General features: G+C 41.7%; 1 protein-coding gene across 1 annotated transcript in view; it reads left to right on the plus strand.

The window, feature by feature from the left end:
- Positions 1–16501, plus strand: part of CIT (citron rho-interacting serine/threonine kinase) — a 163874-nt gene that overhangs the window by 20897 nt on the left and 126476 nt on the right. Inside the window, exons 5-7 of the mRNA XM_054712660.1 lie at positions 8080–8222; positions 9850–9943; positions 15889–16092. Of these exons, the coding sequence (XP_054568635.1) occupies positions 8080–8222; positions 9850–9943; positions 15889–16092 (441 nt within the window). The remainder of the gene's footprint in view (positions 1–8079; positions 8223–9849; positions 9944–15888; positions 16093–16501) is intronic.

The raw sequence follows: 16501 nt of genomic DNA on the forward strand, positions 1-16501 counted from the left end.
TCCACCTCCGATATATTTCTCAGAGCTATTTCTATTCTCCAGCCCTGCTTCTACGTGTGAGTTCCGGCCGCCATCTTTTGCCTGCATTACTGCATTAACCTCCTAGTGTTCTCCCTGCCATCTGTCTTGTCCTTCCCCCAGGTCTTCCACACAGTGCAGCCAAGTCGTCCTGCTGTTGAAACCCTTCAAGACTCCCTGCTGCCCTCTGGATGAAGTCCAGACCTTTCCCCGTGGTTTACATGGCTTTTTTTTTTTTTGCATATGTCTCCAGCCTTGTTGCTTACCATTTCTTTCCTTTCCCTTGACATTCACCCTAAACTTCCTTTGGTTCTTTGAATTTGCCTCTAACCTTTCTCCATGCTGTTCCCTTTTTCCTTGTTCCTCTGGCTTACTCTGATTTCAACTTCTGGGCTTGGACCAGATGCTTCTTCTTTTAGAAATTCTTTTTTTTTTTAATAACTTAAAAAATTTTTTTAATAAGAGTTGAGGTACAGTATAGTTTCAGTATAGCACAACCCAGTGATTGGACATATATAACTTAATCTTCCTTTTAAAAAAAATCTTTTATTCTTTTTAAAAATATGTTTTTATTGATTTCAGAGAGGAAGGGAGAGCGAGAGGGAGATAGAAACATCAATGATGAGAGAGAATCATTGATTGACTGCCTCCTGCATACCCCCTACTGGCGATCGAGCCTGCAACCAGGTATGTGCCCTTGGCTGGAACTGAACCTGGGACCCTCCAGTCTGCAGGCCGACTCTCTAGCCACTGAGCCAAACCAGATAGGGCTCTACAACTTACTCTTTCAGAAATTCCTGCCGGGCCCTTTACTGGACTCATCGCACCCCTGTACTTCCTCTTTCTGAGCGGTGTTGGTCTCCATCATCGGGCTACTCCCTCCATGAAGGGAGGGATTATGTCTCCCTTGCTTCAGTAGAGTTTCCCCAAGTAAATGCTTAAGAAATATTTATTGGATGAATACATGATTGATTTCACAGAAATTTGATTTGTATACAAATTTACTTACTGTGTTATGGAAATAATATGTACTCTAAAGTATATAATTTAAGATAGACACAATGGGATTTTCAAAATTTGGAGTGCAATACAAGGAAATTGAACTTGGGCACTTCGGAATTTTGATGGTTAAAAATTTCCCATTTGTAGTTACATACTAATGAATGTGGCTTACAGTTTCTGGTATAGAGAAAGTTGTAGCAAGTTCGTTGTAACATCTGGTTCTGTATAACAAGGCTAGTCCTGCAATCTGGCAGGTGGCCCATGGAAACAGTGCTGTTTTAATCTGGTTCATGATGAAATCTGTTCAGTTCTGAATAGCAGATGCCTTTGCTAGTGTCCTTCCACGATGGAGCTGATCTTTACAAAGGAAACATTGTTTTGCAACTCACCACTTGTAATATGGTTACATCTAAATTCTCTGTAAATTCTTAAAGCTTGCTGGTTTTGTATTGATGTGTTTCATACTGTGGATCTCTTCAGGCTGCCTTAGCACTGAGCCTATAACTAACTGGTGAACCTTCTTTCCCTGCTGTGGCCTTATATCAGCTTCCCTCTGTGCATTCCCAATGCTCCCTGCCCCTCAGTTGCACACAGGGAGGTAGTAGTTAAGGTATAGGCTAAGGCATTGTAACGAAGAGACCCCAAAATACAGTCTGTGCAGGTGGAGCAGCTGTGATACTTCAGGGACCCGGTTTCCTTCCATCTTGTGACTCCCCTATCCCTTAGGATGTTGTATTCATTGATGTGCTTGAACTGGGGCCATTTCATGCCTTTATTTTCCCCAGCTGGTAGCAGAAAGGAGAGCAAGGCAGAGCAGCCATGTGTCTTTTCCATAGGATGATACGGAAGTGGGGCACATCATTTCCTCTCACATTTTGCTGACCAGGCCTTCGTCACATGACTACACATCTGCATTGTCTAGCTGCATGGCCTATATCCAGCTCAAATTCTTACCACAATGGAAGAAGGGAAGAATGGATTTGGGGGACAAGTTGTGTAGTCTGCCCCAGAGATGAAAACAGTGCGTTTGAAGCCAGGCTCCCTAGACCCACCTCCCTTACTGTCATTACATTACATTGTCGCATCCCAAACCACTTCTAACATGACCCTGGTTCTCAGGTCCTGCTTGGAATTACTGCTCTATTCTTCTGTTTCTCTTTCAATGCACGGCCAGGCAGTTTCGTAGACAGTGTTTCCTTTCTGTGTACGAGCAGTTTAGAGGTGGGCTGTTGCCAGGCAGTGACCCTGTGGCCTGTGTGATCACCAGCCTGTGCTGTCGTTGGGAGTCTGGAGAGAGCGAATACAACTTCATTGTTTATTTTACTGAAATGTGGCAGCTTGCGATAGTTTTGACAGCAAAGACATGTGCTGTTTTGATCTCACTGGTAAGATTACCAGTTTTCAGGCTTGTCTCAAAACTCGCCAGCGTGTTCACGAGCTGCTGCTTCGGGAGCCAGGGTTTGGAAGACAGCTGCCCATCAGAAGGAGGCTGTTACTTCGAATGTAGGTCCTTGTTTCATTACTGTTCCTGATTTGGTCTGTCCGGAGCCATTGGCCTCTTCGGCTTCCATTTGCTCAGTGGCGGAATAAGATATTAATCCCTCTTACGGACCCCCATTCAGTTGCTGAGTGTGTTACCTTTGCGGGGTTCTTTGAGTTCTCCATGCCTTTCAAATAGTTGTGTTGTGTCCTGGTCTTCAAGGCATATTTCAAGTGAGTGAATTTAGAGTTTTACCATCTTGGGTGTCCCTGTTTAGTTACATTGTCCCAGTTTGCCTGGCACCACCCTCCGTTTCTAATTCAGTAGGTCTGGGGCGGGGCCCAATAATTTGCATTTGTAATCAGTTCCCAGGTGAGGATGCTGCTGCTGGACCCCACTTTGAGAACCACGGTCCTATAGCTATTGGTATAATAGCTATAGTTAGCGTCTGGTTCCTGCGACTTCCTCCCCTCCTTCAGTATTAGTATACACATCTGAGATCCCTTTTCTGGTTCTTTTAGGCCAAGGCATGGTACCTACTCACTCCTCTGCTGTTAGCTAGCCACAGGAGTTTCACCATCCACGTTTATTTCCTTTAACCCTACCTACGCCTTCGGAAACAGCCCCTTCATTAATTCATCTCCTCTGTTACCTAGTTTGAGTGTGCTGTCTGTTTCTGGCCAAGACTGTGGGTGATTCAGTGCTCAATGAGGATTTTTTGAATTCATGGACGAATCAGGCTGGGATTCAGAGTTTCTGAAATAAAAGGCCTCCTCTCTTTTCCTCTTGGTCATCTTGCCCTTCAAGAATAATTTAGGGTCTCTGTCAGGGCCCACTCTGCTTAGAGGATCCCTTCCTTGCTCCCTCATGCCAAAGATCAGGAATACCGGCAGAGCAGGTAGTGATGCCAGTAGCATCATTGCGTTTCCATGGCACTTTCAGTCTTGCTGATTGTAGTGCAAGCATTTCAAGGACAATATTACAATATTTCTAAGTGATGGCCAGCACAGTGTGCCTCTAATGACACCCTATGCAAATTGGAATAGAGTACTAAAGAACTATTAAATATTCATATACCCTACATATGCATACATGTGTAAGCAGGTGTGCAGGTATGTGTGTGTGTATAAGTGTGCGCACACCACTCATACACTCACTGTTGGTTTCCAATGCAACACAGCTGATGGGAATTGCCATCCTTGTACTTGGGGGTATGGACGCAAACACCAACAGAGAAGCATGTAAGACGTTCCCTTTAATTAGCATCTGTGGCTGCTGCCATCAGAAGGGTCTGTCTCTGTGGGCCTGAATGTCTTTGCTTTAAAAGAGCAAGTCCATTATAGCTCCAAGCCGGGCTCGTCTGTCAGCTGCTGTGCTTTCTCTGCCATCCGCAGGGTTGTCACACTATTTAGGGCTGTTTCACTGCAGGGCTCTTTCCTCCTCCCTCTTCCCCGGCCTTTGATTACCATGCCTGGGCACTCACCATTTGGGTGACCTGCAGCTGTTCAGTGTGTGCAGGGACATCTCTCGTCCTTGCAAAGATGGGGGATTGTTGCTTCAGTGCTGACAGCCTGGTTATTTTCCAGCCCTTTGTTGTCAGTGATCTTGTCTTGATTTGCAGAAAGGCTCCAGGTAGTCATTGAAAAAAAATGTACACAACAGAAGCGATAGTTGTATGAAGGCCAGGTTTCGTACAAGGGCACCTTTGCTGTGGAAACTTTTCAACTGGTCGGAGTAGGGAGCCCCGGTGGCTCCACAACCTCCTGGGCAGCGGGTCTAATACAGTGCTGGGCTGGCTGCATCAGATCACCCAGTAGCGCCCTAAAATGCAGGTCCCTGGGCCTCACCCATGGAGCTCGATCCATGAAGTCTGAGTTGGTCTCTGGAACCCACATTTTTAACAAGATCCTGAATGGTTAGGATGGGAAGAGACATACTTTACTCTTTCATACTGCTTAATTAAAAATAAATTTTTTTCATTCCATGGAATTCCAGCTCCATGAAGATAGCTATTTTCCTAATATCTAGAACAGTGCCTAGCACATAGTAGGCACTCACATATTTATTTGGATGAATATATTTTATCTATTTTAAAATAGTGCTTACTTACCCAAGTGATTCTGGTGGGCAGGCAGGTTTGAGGAGCCCTGCCCAAAGGACTTACCAGTCTAAGTAGGTTAGAAACCATATTTTGGGGGGACCAACATCTCAATGGGCACCACTGGATAGTAAAACCAAGTGCTGTGAATGATCAGTCTGGAATAGCCTGGGTGGTAACTTTGGCCTTAATTTGTTGATAGTGTTCTGTTGATGCTGCTCGTAAAGACTCTTAGTTTGTGACTTTTTTTTAGGAATGTCAATCTTTATTCTCGTTTTGTTGTTGTAAATCCTCACCGAGGATATTTTTCCATTGATCTTTTTAGAGAGAGTGGAGGGGAGGGGGAGAGACAAAGAGAGAAACATGGACTGGTTGCTTCCTGAACTTGCCCTGACCAGGGCTGGGGATTGAGCTTGCAACCGAGGTGTGTGCCCTTGACCAGAATCGAACCCAGAACCTTTCAGTCTGCAGATTGATGCTCTATCCACTGAGCCAAACTGGCTTGGGCTCTTAGTTTTTGACTTTTGATGATGCTTTTGGAGCCTCTTGATTTGGTACCATTTTTAAAAGCCCAGATGTGTTTTCTGAAAGTGCCTGAGTCCTGGTTCTTTATTGTATCTCTAAGCTCAACAGCAATATGATTGATTAAGCTTGGGGGTTGGTCCCATCCAAGCCATCTTCCCCACGGGCTCCATTCAGACCAGATGAACAATTACCCCAGTTTAGAATATGGGTAACATCTTGGGATAGCCAAATCTACTCAATAAATAGCCAAGCTAAGTTCTCCTAATGGTGCTCAGTTGGGATTTTTGTATGGTAATCTGGAATCATATTGGTGGATCAAGTTCGATTAGCTTCTTTGATAAGTACCCAGTCTATTTAGGTAGGTTTTTAATTTCGTATGTCTCTTTGGCCTCATGTTGTGGAGCATACTGCTTAGCAGCTGTTGTAATTTTTGTTGCTTGTCTTCTCAATCAGCCCTGGTTTTGAAGAAATAAAAAGTTGTTTGACTTATAGAAAAGACAAATCTAGTTTGGGCAGGGATTTCTAGCTCAGGAAATTTTATTTTTTTGAACAGCATGCATATCTTTTTTGCCTTTCTAAGAGATGGTTCTTATTTTCTAAACTGTTTTACTGATTATTACAAATGGACTCTTCAGGAGTAGCTGCTAAGTACTAAATAATGGTCAATTTGTGAGTTCTTAAAAGTTGTCAGTGGCTGCTACGCATTGACTTTCTCATCCTTAAACTTAAAAGCTGTTCCATTTTTCACATCTTTAATAGAGCCAGATTAGAAAATTTATAACTGCTACGTGTCGTCATAAATATGCATTGTTCTTATTTTAAGACATTTCCATTCTACTAGTGTTATATGTGAATTTTGGGGGGATGTTTAAGACCTTTTTGGTGGTAATATACACTGAGTGGCCAGATTATTATGATCTCTGAACACATAGTAATCTGGCCACTCAGTGTGTATATGCATGAATTCGTGCATGGGTGGGGTCCAGCCAGCCTGGCCAGGGGGAGGGGACATGGGCGGTTGGCCGGCCTGCCTGCTGGTCGAACTCCTGGTCGAGGGGACAATTTGCATATTAGTCTTTTATTATATAGGATATACACAGAGTGGCCAGATTATTATGTGTTCAGAGATCATAATAATCGGCCTCTCAGTAAATATGTAAAACAGACATCAAAATTAGCATTCATTCACCCACATACCAGGGCCTATAGAGAACCAGGTTGGGATGAGTGGGTGAGCTATAGGCAGCTAGGTGGCTCCTTTAGCACAGGGACAAGTAACTTATGTCTGCTGTGAATTTGGGGGACATGAAGTTTACATTTTAGCTGCCTCCCCCTCTAAGTGTTGCTGTTCTTATTAGTTCATAGATCAAATGAAACGGAACCTTACTCTTCAAATTGTCCAGTCTCTGGTTGAGTATCTGTCATGTGTATGATGCCATGTGAATGGGGGAGACGCCCAGGTGATGTGGAGCCCTCTGGGAGGACATGCAAGTCACTGATTCCTTTCAGGGGCCTCTGGCGTGGGGTTGGCTTGGTGTGGGGCAGAGTCTTTACTTGACTAGCCTGGGGCCTCTGGGGATATGTGCCATCGCTCCATGTTTGACTTGACTAGAGCTTTCTTCTAATTCTGGACTAAAAGCAAACAGGAGTTTGGAGGAGGATGGAGAAAATTCACTTCCCAGAGTGAAAGGATGTGAACAATGTGAACAATGTGGAGGACCTTGTTGGTGCCAGGCTTTGTATTGAGAGGGTTCCTTGGTGTGGGAGGAGTTTTTTGCTAACCAAATATTTTTGTTTGTTTTGTTAATCCTCACCCAGGGATATTTTTCCATTGATTTTTAGGGTGGAAAGGAGAGGGTGAGGGGGAGAGAGAGAGAGAGAGAGAGAGAGAGAGAGAGAGAGAGAGAGAGAGAGAGAGAGAGAGGGAGAGAGAAACATCAATGTGAGAGAAATACATTTATTGGTTGCCCTCCTGCATGTGACTGACCAGGGCCAGGGCTTGAATCTGCAACCCAGGTACGTGCCCTTGACCTGAAATTGAACCCTCAACCCTTCGGTGGGTGGGCCAATGCTCTAACCACTAAGAAACACCAGCCAGGGCACTAACACCCCCCGCCCCTCCGTATATATACTAACAAATGTAATAATTTGTTGTTGTTTTTTAAATTCAAAACAAAGGAGCTATACTTTACCCTGCATAGGACACCACTCTGTAGTACTGTGGACAGCTTTCCATGGCAGTGTGAATAGATCGAGTCCATTCATTTTTGATAGCTGCGTCTTATCCCACTGTTTAGATGGATCACATTTTAGCAATCCCTTACTGATGGATATTTGGGAGATTTCCAGGTTTTTTTCCTTCTGTGTTACAAACAGTGCTGCAGTGAATCTGTTTATCTATTACAAACTATTACAAGTTCCTGTAAAATAGTCAGAAGTGGAATTATGAGACCAAAGAGTATATGTTCACATTTAAATATTTAATAGAGAGTCAGACTGCCTTCCACCCTGACTGACGGTTAAAGGCAAAGATTGTATCACATTTATTGCACGCGTGCTATGTTCTGCTGGTGCTGAGGGGAATGCAAAAGGGGTACAAGAGGTTTGTTGTCCTCCAGGAACTTCCATCGAGGCTGTGTACTCACCCTCGGGAATGCCTGTGTCGGTGGGTGGGCGAGTGGGAGGATTCAGTTCAACTTTTCAAGCTTGCCTTGCAAACATTGTGCATGGTGTCTGGTACTAGTCTTTCATTTTATTGATTCTCTTGGGGAACAGATGCCATTTCCTTAGGGCAGGGACCTCATTCTACATGACTTATAATATGTCTCACACATCTTCATTACTTTGTGGAGACATCGTAATTAGAACATGTCAGGCAGGATTTGAGGATCTAATTGAGACATTTCCTTTTTTGTGTGTGTGTATGAAGAATTAATAGCTTTGGCATTCTATACAGGTCATGGAATATCAGCCTGGAGGGGACTTGCTGTCACTTTTGAATAGATATGAGGACCAATTAGATGAAAACATGATTCAGTTTTACCTTGCCGAACTGATTTTGGCTGTTCACAGTGTTCATCTGATGGGATATGTACATCGGTAAGTGATACTCTCTGGTAGAATACTGAGGGTTTATCTGTATCACCCAAGAGTTCCAACAATAGAATGAATAGATGAATGATTTAGGCATCAAAATAACACTTCATCTAATTTTTAGCCAGTCTTAACTATAACTGGCTGAAACTAAATTTTCCAAAGTGGCAGACATTTCAGCTTGCCCATTCAACAGTGAAATAGATCTAGAATTGTAATGTTCTCAAGTTTGCTAGTTAGGTGTGTGAACGTAGTTAATTAAGACCAGGATCTCTTAGAAGGATTCTTTGCATTATATGGTAGAAAGACAGAGTTTGACTTGCAAAAGGAGCTGACATACCATGTAGAACAGAACCATGGAATTGTACTTCTGACCTCACCTGTTAGTAATTTACAAAGGTGATCCACACGATCCTCACTTGAAAAGTGTTTCTGTACATCTTCACTATTTGATGTTTTATGTACCTGGGAATGTTGTGGGAATGGAATGTGGTTAGACCAGGAATCACAGGAGTCCTCCTCCTCCTCCTCTTCAATGCATTTTGCAAAATGTGTGCTTATTATTTACAAGAGGCCTAGTGCACAAAATTCATGCACCGGGGAGTGTTCCCCTCAGCCCAGCCTGCACCCTCTCCAATCTGGGACCCCTTGGGGGATGTCCGACCGCCGGTTCAGGATCGGGCCTAAACTAGCAGTCAGACATCCCTCTCACAATCTGGGACAGCTGACTCCTAACTGTTCACTCCCCTGCCGGTCTGGTTGCCCCACGCAGTCTGCTGTTCGGTCGTTACTGTTACTGTGATGGCATCCTGGACAATTTGCATATTCCTCTATTATTAGTATAGATATCCTTCAATAGGGAGGTCTTATAGCAGAATACAGACACTAAGATTTTTTAAAATTTAAATTCTTTATTGTTTAAAGTATCACATATGTCTCTTTTTTCCCCCATTGACTTCTCCTCAGCCGTTCCCACCCCCCAACACATGCCCTCACCCTCCTACTGTTTTTGTCCACGGGTTATGCTTATATGCATGCATATAAGTTCTTTGGTTGATCTCTTACCACCCCCCTCTCCTCTCCCTTCCCTCTGAGATTGGACAGTCTGTTCGATACTTCTGTCTCTGGATCAATTTTTGTTCATCAGTTTATGTTGTTCATTATATTCCACAAATGATGAGTTCATGTGATATTTATCTTTCTCCGACTGGCTTATTTCGCTTAGCATAATGCTCTCCAGTTCCATCCATACTGTTGTAAATGGTAAGAATTCCTTCTTTTTTACAGCAGTGTAGTATTCCATTGTGCAGATGTACCACAGTTTTTTAATCCACTCATCTGCTGATGGGCACTTAGGCTGTTTCCAAATCTTAGCTATGGTGAATTGTGCTGCTATGAACATAGGGGTGCATATGTCCTTTCTGACGGGTGTTTCTGATTTCTTGGGGTTTATTCCTAGAAGTGGGATCACTGGGACAAATGGGAGTTCCGTTTTTAATTTTCTGAGGAAACGCCATACTGTTTTCCACAGCAGACACTATGATTCTTGGCCGAATCACTATCCTAGGTGAGCAGGCGCTTGCTGATTGGCATGGAGAAGACAACACTAATTTGTGGCCTGATTTTCTTACAGAGACCTCAAGCCTGAGAATATTCTCATTGATCGGACAGGACACATCAAGCTGGTGGATTTTGGATCAGCTGCTAAAATGAACTCAAATAAGATGGTAACAAAATGCAATAAGCTAGCTTAATAGAGGTTGTTCTGAAAAGCATTCTGTGATCCTCGTAAGTTTGGGAAATACTGGGATAAAGCTGAGTGACATTTTGGAGGCTTTTTCTGCCAGCGTGTGAAATGACCTTGAGGGGGATGAGAGTGGGGATGGAGACACAGAGTTGTTTCCCAGACTTACTTGACCTTGGCACCCTGTTATGTATAATACCTGTTCATACCCTACAAGACGTTTTTAGGAACATTCTTATAGTTTGGTTTAAAAGAGAGAAAAATGTTAATTTTGTTTTCCCTTCATTTTTCTTGCCTGGTAGAGACTGTCTTCTGTCACATTATGTGTTTTTTTAACCTTAAAATATTTGGTGAAATGTAATCTTCTTTATTTCAAATCCTCTATTTTCCATGCAGCACAATTAAAGTTAATCATCAGAGCATTTGAACCAAAATATCCTAGGCATTAAGAACTAAGTGCTCAAAATGTTAATCCTGAGTCCTGGAACTATGGTAAAAATTAAAATATATCCCATGTGCTAAATAGTAAGGCAGGAGGGCAGCTATTGAGAGCAAGAGTGAGAATACTTTAGGAAAAAGATGACAAAGTAAAAAAAAAAAAAAAAAGATTAAAAATCTAATAAAGTTAATACATATTAAAATGTGAATTTGGAAGTCAATTATGCAAAAAATGATAAGTCTAAGAGAAAATCGACTTAGGTTTTAAGACTCATTTCACAACTGAACCACTCGGTGACCTAGACAAGTCCTTATGAGTTTGGCCTTTTATTCTTTCTCCAGAAAATACTGATTTTAGTAAAAATGCACAAATTAAGAGGTTAGAGAAGCTGTTCTTCGAAATGCCCCCAGCTGTGAGTTAAGTTCTTTTTGTAAAGGGAAATATGTAAAGTTACCTTTCTTTCTCAAATTTCTTGAAGGAAAGGTAGGTATTATATCAAATTATGTTTTATAATCTATTCCTCTTGACCATTACATTAAGAATTAGATTTCAGAACCAAAGCATTTTGTTTTTAAAATTATGTGCAATTCCAAAACAGGCATGAAAACTTAGGTGTTGAATTTATGGTGGAATAAAGCTCTGAAAAAAAAGTTAAATACAGCAAAAGTCTTACCACCTAAGATTAAAAAAACTTATACATTGCATTCATAACAAAAACTTATGCATCTAGAAATAAATTGGGCCATAGGTACATAATCTGATAATTGAAGCTTAGGTACATAGTCAGCACCACTGACATTTTGGTCTGGAGAATCCTTTGTTGTGGGCTGTCCTGTGTGGTACAGGATGTTTAGCTGCATCCCTGGCCCCTGTCCACTATGTAGATGCCAATAGTACCTTTCCCTGCAGTTGCAATAACCAACCAAAAATGTCTCCAGACATTTTAATTTTTGAGGAAATGCCATACTGTTTTCCACATGTCTCCTGAGTGGCAAAATCACCCCAGGTTGAGAATCACTGCTGTGGATTGAGAAGCATCTGAAATCTAGTAAATGAGAGTTAGCAACAGTGTGTTTGCAATAAACCTGCTTAGAATGCGAGGCTAAGATCCGGTGTCACTGCTTGCTAAAGAAATGGGAATTAGGACTAAGGCCCTATCTCTGCGTCTGGAGTCACTCTCTTCAGACCCCTTGCGGCAGAGACAGGACTCCTGTTCATTTCCGATTTCTGTTTTTCAGTGCTTCGAACTGCCCTTTTCACTTCTTCTAATTGTAGCACCTCCACTCCAGGCAGGAAGCTTCCCAGAGGCACTGCCTTTTATTTGCAGCTCAATGAGCTTAACCCTGGATTATTTTGGTCAAGGAGATGTGGTACTCAGTCCTGTACACTCAAGAGTATTGCATCTCCTCTCCTTGTGGAGACAGAATAATTTCTCTAGAACTTCCTGCTTTTAGGGCTGAGAATGTGACAACCAGAGAAGTAGGGGTTTTTAGCATTGTTTTAAGTGCAGAGGCCCTTTTATTATAGAAGACCAAGTATCTGCAGTCTACTAGGTAGATCAAGTATGGATATACTCCTATATAATAAAAGGCTAATGTGCAAATCGACTGAATGGCAAAACAGCTGGTTGCTATGATGCACACTGACCATTAGGGGGCAGACGCTCAACACAGGAGCTGCCCCATGGTGATCAGTGCACTCCCACAGGGGGAGTGCTGCTCAGCTAGAAGCCCTGAGCCAGGTTCACGGCTGGTGAGTGCAGTGGTGATGGTAAGAGCCTCTCCTGCCTCCATGGCAGTGCTAAGGATGTCTGTCAGTCAGACATCCCCCGAGGGCTCCCAGACTGCGAGAGGGCGCAGGCCCAGCTGTGGGACCCCCCCCACCCCTCGAGTGCACGAATTTCATGCACTGGGCCTCTAGTAGAATTATAATTTTTTTTTTTTTTTTTATCAATGGAGGTAGGTTAGAAATGTGTTTCCACTAAATAGAATATTTTTTATGGCCCTGGCCAGGTAGCTCAGTTGGTTCGAGTGTTGTCCTGATACACCAAGGTTGTGGGTTTGACCTCTGGTCAGGTCACATATAAGAAGCAACCAATGATTACATAAATAACATTTTGGAACAACAAAATTGATGTTTCTCAAATAAAAAAAAGTTTAAATGGAATGTTTTATAGCCCTTAAGTTGGTTCTAAATGTTGTTGGTACTCAAAATACACTATATAAAATTGAATCCACATTGACTGAAATTATTGTATGTTACCCCAAGTCAATTAATCCTTTTTCTTACCACTCACAAATATTGTTTGTGTTTTGGATATTTGTGAATCTTAAATCTGTTGTGTTTTCTATCTTCCATTGTCTTTATTTCAAGCTTCTTAGAATATTGCTTTGGAGTATTTTTCTTAGTAAGCACAGGTGGACCTTACTGCCTGGAGATTTGGGTGTTCTAGGATGTGCCATTGACGTGCTGTGTGACTTGGGTCACCCACTTCATTTATTAGAATCTCAAAGAATGGTAAACAGCTAACATTTTAACCTGTGTCAGCTCAGGAAAACAATTGTAAGAAGATTATAAATAAAGATTATAAATCAGCCCCATTGATCAGTTGGAAACCCATAGGAGATAGCCATTTTTGAGATTTATGTTGGAGTGAGAGTTTCTTAGCCCCCTGCTTCTGCAGAGGTGTATGTTTATGCCCTGGGCAGTGAGATGGGAAAGGTAGGTTGAAGCAGTTTTATATAGTTTAAGCATTTTATGGGAAGGGGCTTGGGAAGAGGAAGACAGTGATTTTCTTACCTTCTTCTTGTCTTCTTTCTGCTTATAAAAGAATCTGCTAGATTAATCCTTTTCTTTCTTTTTTAAAACCCTCTATTTCTCTAAATATGACTGACCCTTCTGCCTCTTAGTCATTTTCATCTCATCTCCTTCTGAACTGGTATATTTTCTTCCCTGTCAATATAGTGAAAATGAATGAAACTTCACAAAATGGGAGCCTAGTCAGATGGTGTGTTAGACTGGACTCCTAGTACATGATTCCCTTTTTGATATCTCACCCACATTAGCCAGCCGTGAACTGCCCCCAGAGGAGAATGAAAGCATCTTGCAAAAACCTTATCAAGATGTGTGAGGTTACATGTCGAACAGGTTTAATATGCTTGGAGGTCAATGGAAAGCTAATGGAAACTTAGCTTTGGAAACTAACTAAGTTTCCAAAGCTAATGGAAACTTAGTAATCATTAATGGCCATTAAAAGTCTGTTAATTACTGTTAATTACTATAGTAGGACATATACAAAAAGCAAGCAAAGGAGTATTTTTCTTTAAAATTTAGAAAATTTACAAATGGATGAGACAGATGCCTATGATCACATATCTGTTATGTGCATTACTTGGGGAGTTATCTGACTCTTTGATAAGTCTAATAATGAGTTTGAAAATGAGGCATTGGCAATTTATACCCTTTGCTGGATCATGCTGATACACATAACCTAGTCAAGTTCCAACTTGATTTTCAACTCTTTGGTTGTGGACAAGTAGCCAAGCCATGTGAGCTGCAAACAGGGAAAACCGAATATTCTCAAACAACCTAGTGTGATGATAAAATAAAACCCAACATATGCAAATGATGTGCACTTAAGGATTGTGTATTAATGGTTCTGCAAGATAATTAGGCATAAAGGGTAAGCATTTAATCAACGATACAGTGGCATTGCTAACACCTGGATAAGTCAAGGTATTATAGTGTTTATTTTCTTATTTTGATATTTAAAAGGTTTTTTCTCATTGTCAGTGTTGATGGTTTTTACCAAAACCCTGCAGTTTAATCCTAACCTGTGTTGAGCTCATTAACATGTACACACACATTAAAACACAGAAGCCTGAGCTCAGGCCTCCCAGCGTCAAGGCTTCCTCTTGATGTAAGCTACTTTCAGTTCCTCAGGCTTAGGGTGTGCTGTCTTAGACCATATGTTTCCTCCTTTCTCTTCACTTTTGTCCATCAACACAGGCCCGTGCGTTTCTTGGGAGGTGTGGCCATGTAGCTTTCCCAAATGGGTATTTGCCGTGGAGATCCTTTGCCCAAAGCAGTGGATGACCATAGTGTCAAGAGTAACAGCATCACACAGCTTTCTGGTTTACAGTTTGGGAAAACATATGGTGGGCCTGAGGCAGGGGGCGGGAAGAGGGGGAGTATGGAAAATGAGTCCATTTCCTATCACACTGGGGCTCTGGGTCAGAGGAATGGACAAAATTAAACTTACAGTTGGAAGAGCTTTGGGTCTTCATCACTGGGGAAAGGAGACCTAGTGTCCTCTAAACATTCGCTTTCATCTCAACTCCCAATCGAAGCTAATTTACTTTCTTGATATAAAGCCCTGCATTAAAGACATGTGGCCTTACCCATAAAATCTCTTGGCTCACAGAGGGGCTCTTAACATCCTTTAATGGGGAGAAAGTTCTTTTGTGCCATGTAACTGCTGATGTGAGAGAAATCTTTTTAGAGGTAGGGTTATTGGACAGCTGGTCAGCACAGTATACGATTAACATCAGGCCCTCTCTGGTTTATGGGGAAGAAGGTTAGAGAGGTGATCCTTAGACTTCAAATTTCATGGCTCAATAAAACTTCAAAACAATTTTGAAGACCAAAAAGGCTGTTGCTGACTTACTAGGTTGCCTCCGAAGGGGTGGGGGTGAGGGGCAGAAAGCCTACTTCTGTCATGAGCATCATTTCAAGAAACAAAGGACATATAAACAACAAAACAGCCAGAAGGACAAATTCTCAGAAACAGAAAGGACAGTTCTTTAAATGGAAAATATTTAGCTTTATAAAAAGACATGCTACATCGTCCTAATCTTTCGTTGCCAAGGTCGGGTGCTTGGGTGCCATTGGATTGGAGGGCCAGGTTTCATTGAACAGTGGGGAGGGAACAAGGAACAGGAGGAGTTGGGGATGAGGAAAGTGAACTCAGTAACATTTGACCTCTTATGCAAATTTTCATATCTTGCCCTGTGGATAGGTCAAAGTGAAAATGTTGATTCCAAATATTTAAACTTGACATATAACACGTTTGTAATATTGTGTTGCCAACTAGCTGCCAGTGTCTCAGTAATGGGTAGATTGATCTTATAGATTCATTTTTAGGATTTATTATCACTTTGCTGTCGCATAAGTAAGAGAAGTTCTATCAGATCCGTAACGTGTACCAGAAAAGCTATCTTCCACTTCACGTGTATACTCCCCTCTCATTGTGTAACCAAAGGGTATATATCAACAACTCTTTGCCCTTTCCTTTTGGATTATACTATGTGCTTAAAAAAAACTAGTAAGTCATTTGCATTTCCTGACAGTGTGCCACTTGACAGAAGGTTTAAGTGCCTGGAAGAAGAGTAATCAGTGGCAAATCAGCTTGTGTCTGAAATGTGGCTGTTCGCAATATATTTGAGGATAATTGAAAGCTTGTTGTGTTCATTTTATTTATGGGTTTCCAGGTGAATGCCAAACTCCCGATTGGGACCCCAGATTACATGGCTCCGGAAGTGTTGACAGTGATGAATGGGGATGGAAAAGGTGTCTACGGCCTTGACTGTGACTGGTGGTCAGTGGGAGTTATTGCTTATGAGATGGTGTATGGAAGGTCTCCGTTCACTGAGGGAACTTCGGCCAGAACCTTTAATAACATCATGAATTTCCAGGTAAAGAGCTATTAGTAGATTTGAAATAATATTAAGAAATGTTAAAAATTGTGGAATGAGCGTTTGTAATGTAAACCAGCAGTACTGGTTAATAACATAGCAAATACTTATATAGCACTTACTTTATGCCAAAGGCTGTTCTAAACACTTTGTTACTTGTAGTCTATTGGCTTTTAGCTGCCAGTAATTAATTGTAAGCTTATGTCATTATTTTGTGTACCATTAAAAAAGAAAACCTGCAGCCAGTTAATCTATGATATTTGATTGAGTATAAGATGCATTTTGATTTCAGTGTTGTTAAATGTGAGTCTTAGAATTGAAATATAGTTTATTAATTTGGCAAATTCTCCAACCATCCTGTGAGGTAGATATTATTATTTTCATGTAACAGATGAGGAAACCAAAGCAC

The sequence above is a fragment of the Eptesicus fuscus genome, chromosome 23 (assembly GCF_027574615.1).
Source record: "Eptesicus fuscus isolate TK198812 chromosome 23, DD_ASM_mEF_20220401, whole genome shotgun sequence".
NCBI lineage: Eukaryota > Metazoa > Chordata > Mammalia > Chiroptera > Vespertilionidae > Eptesicus > Eptesicus fuscus.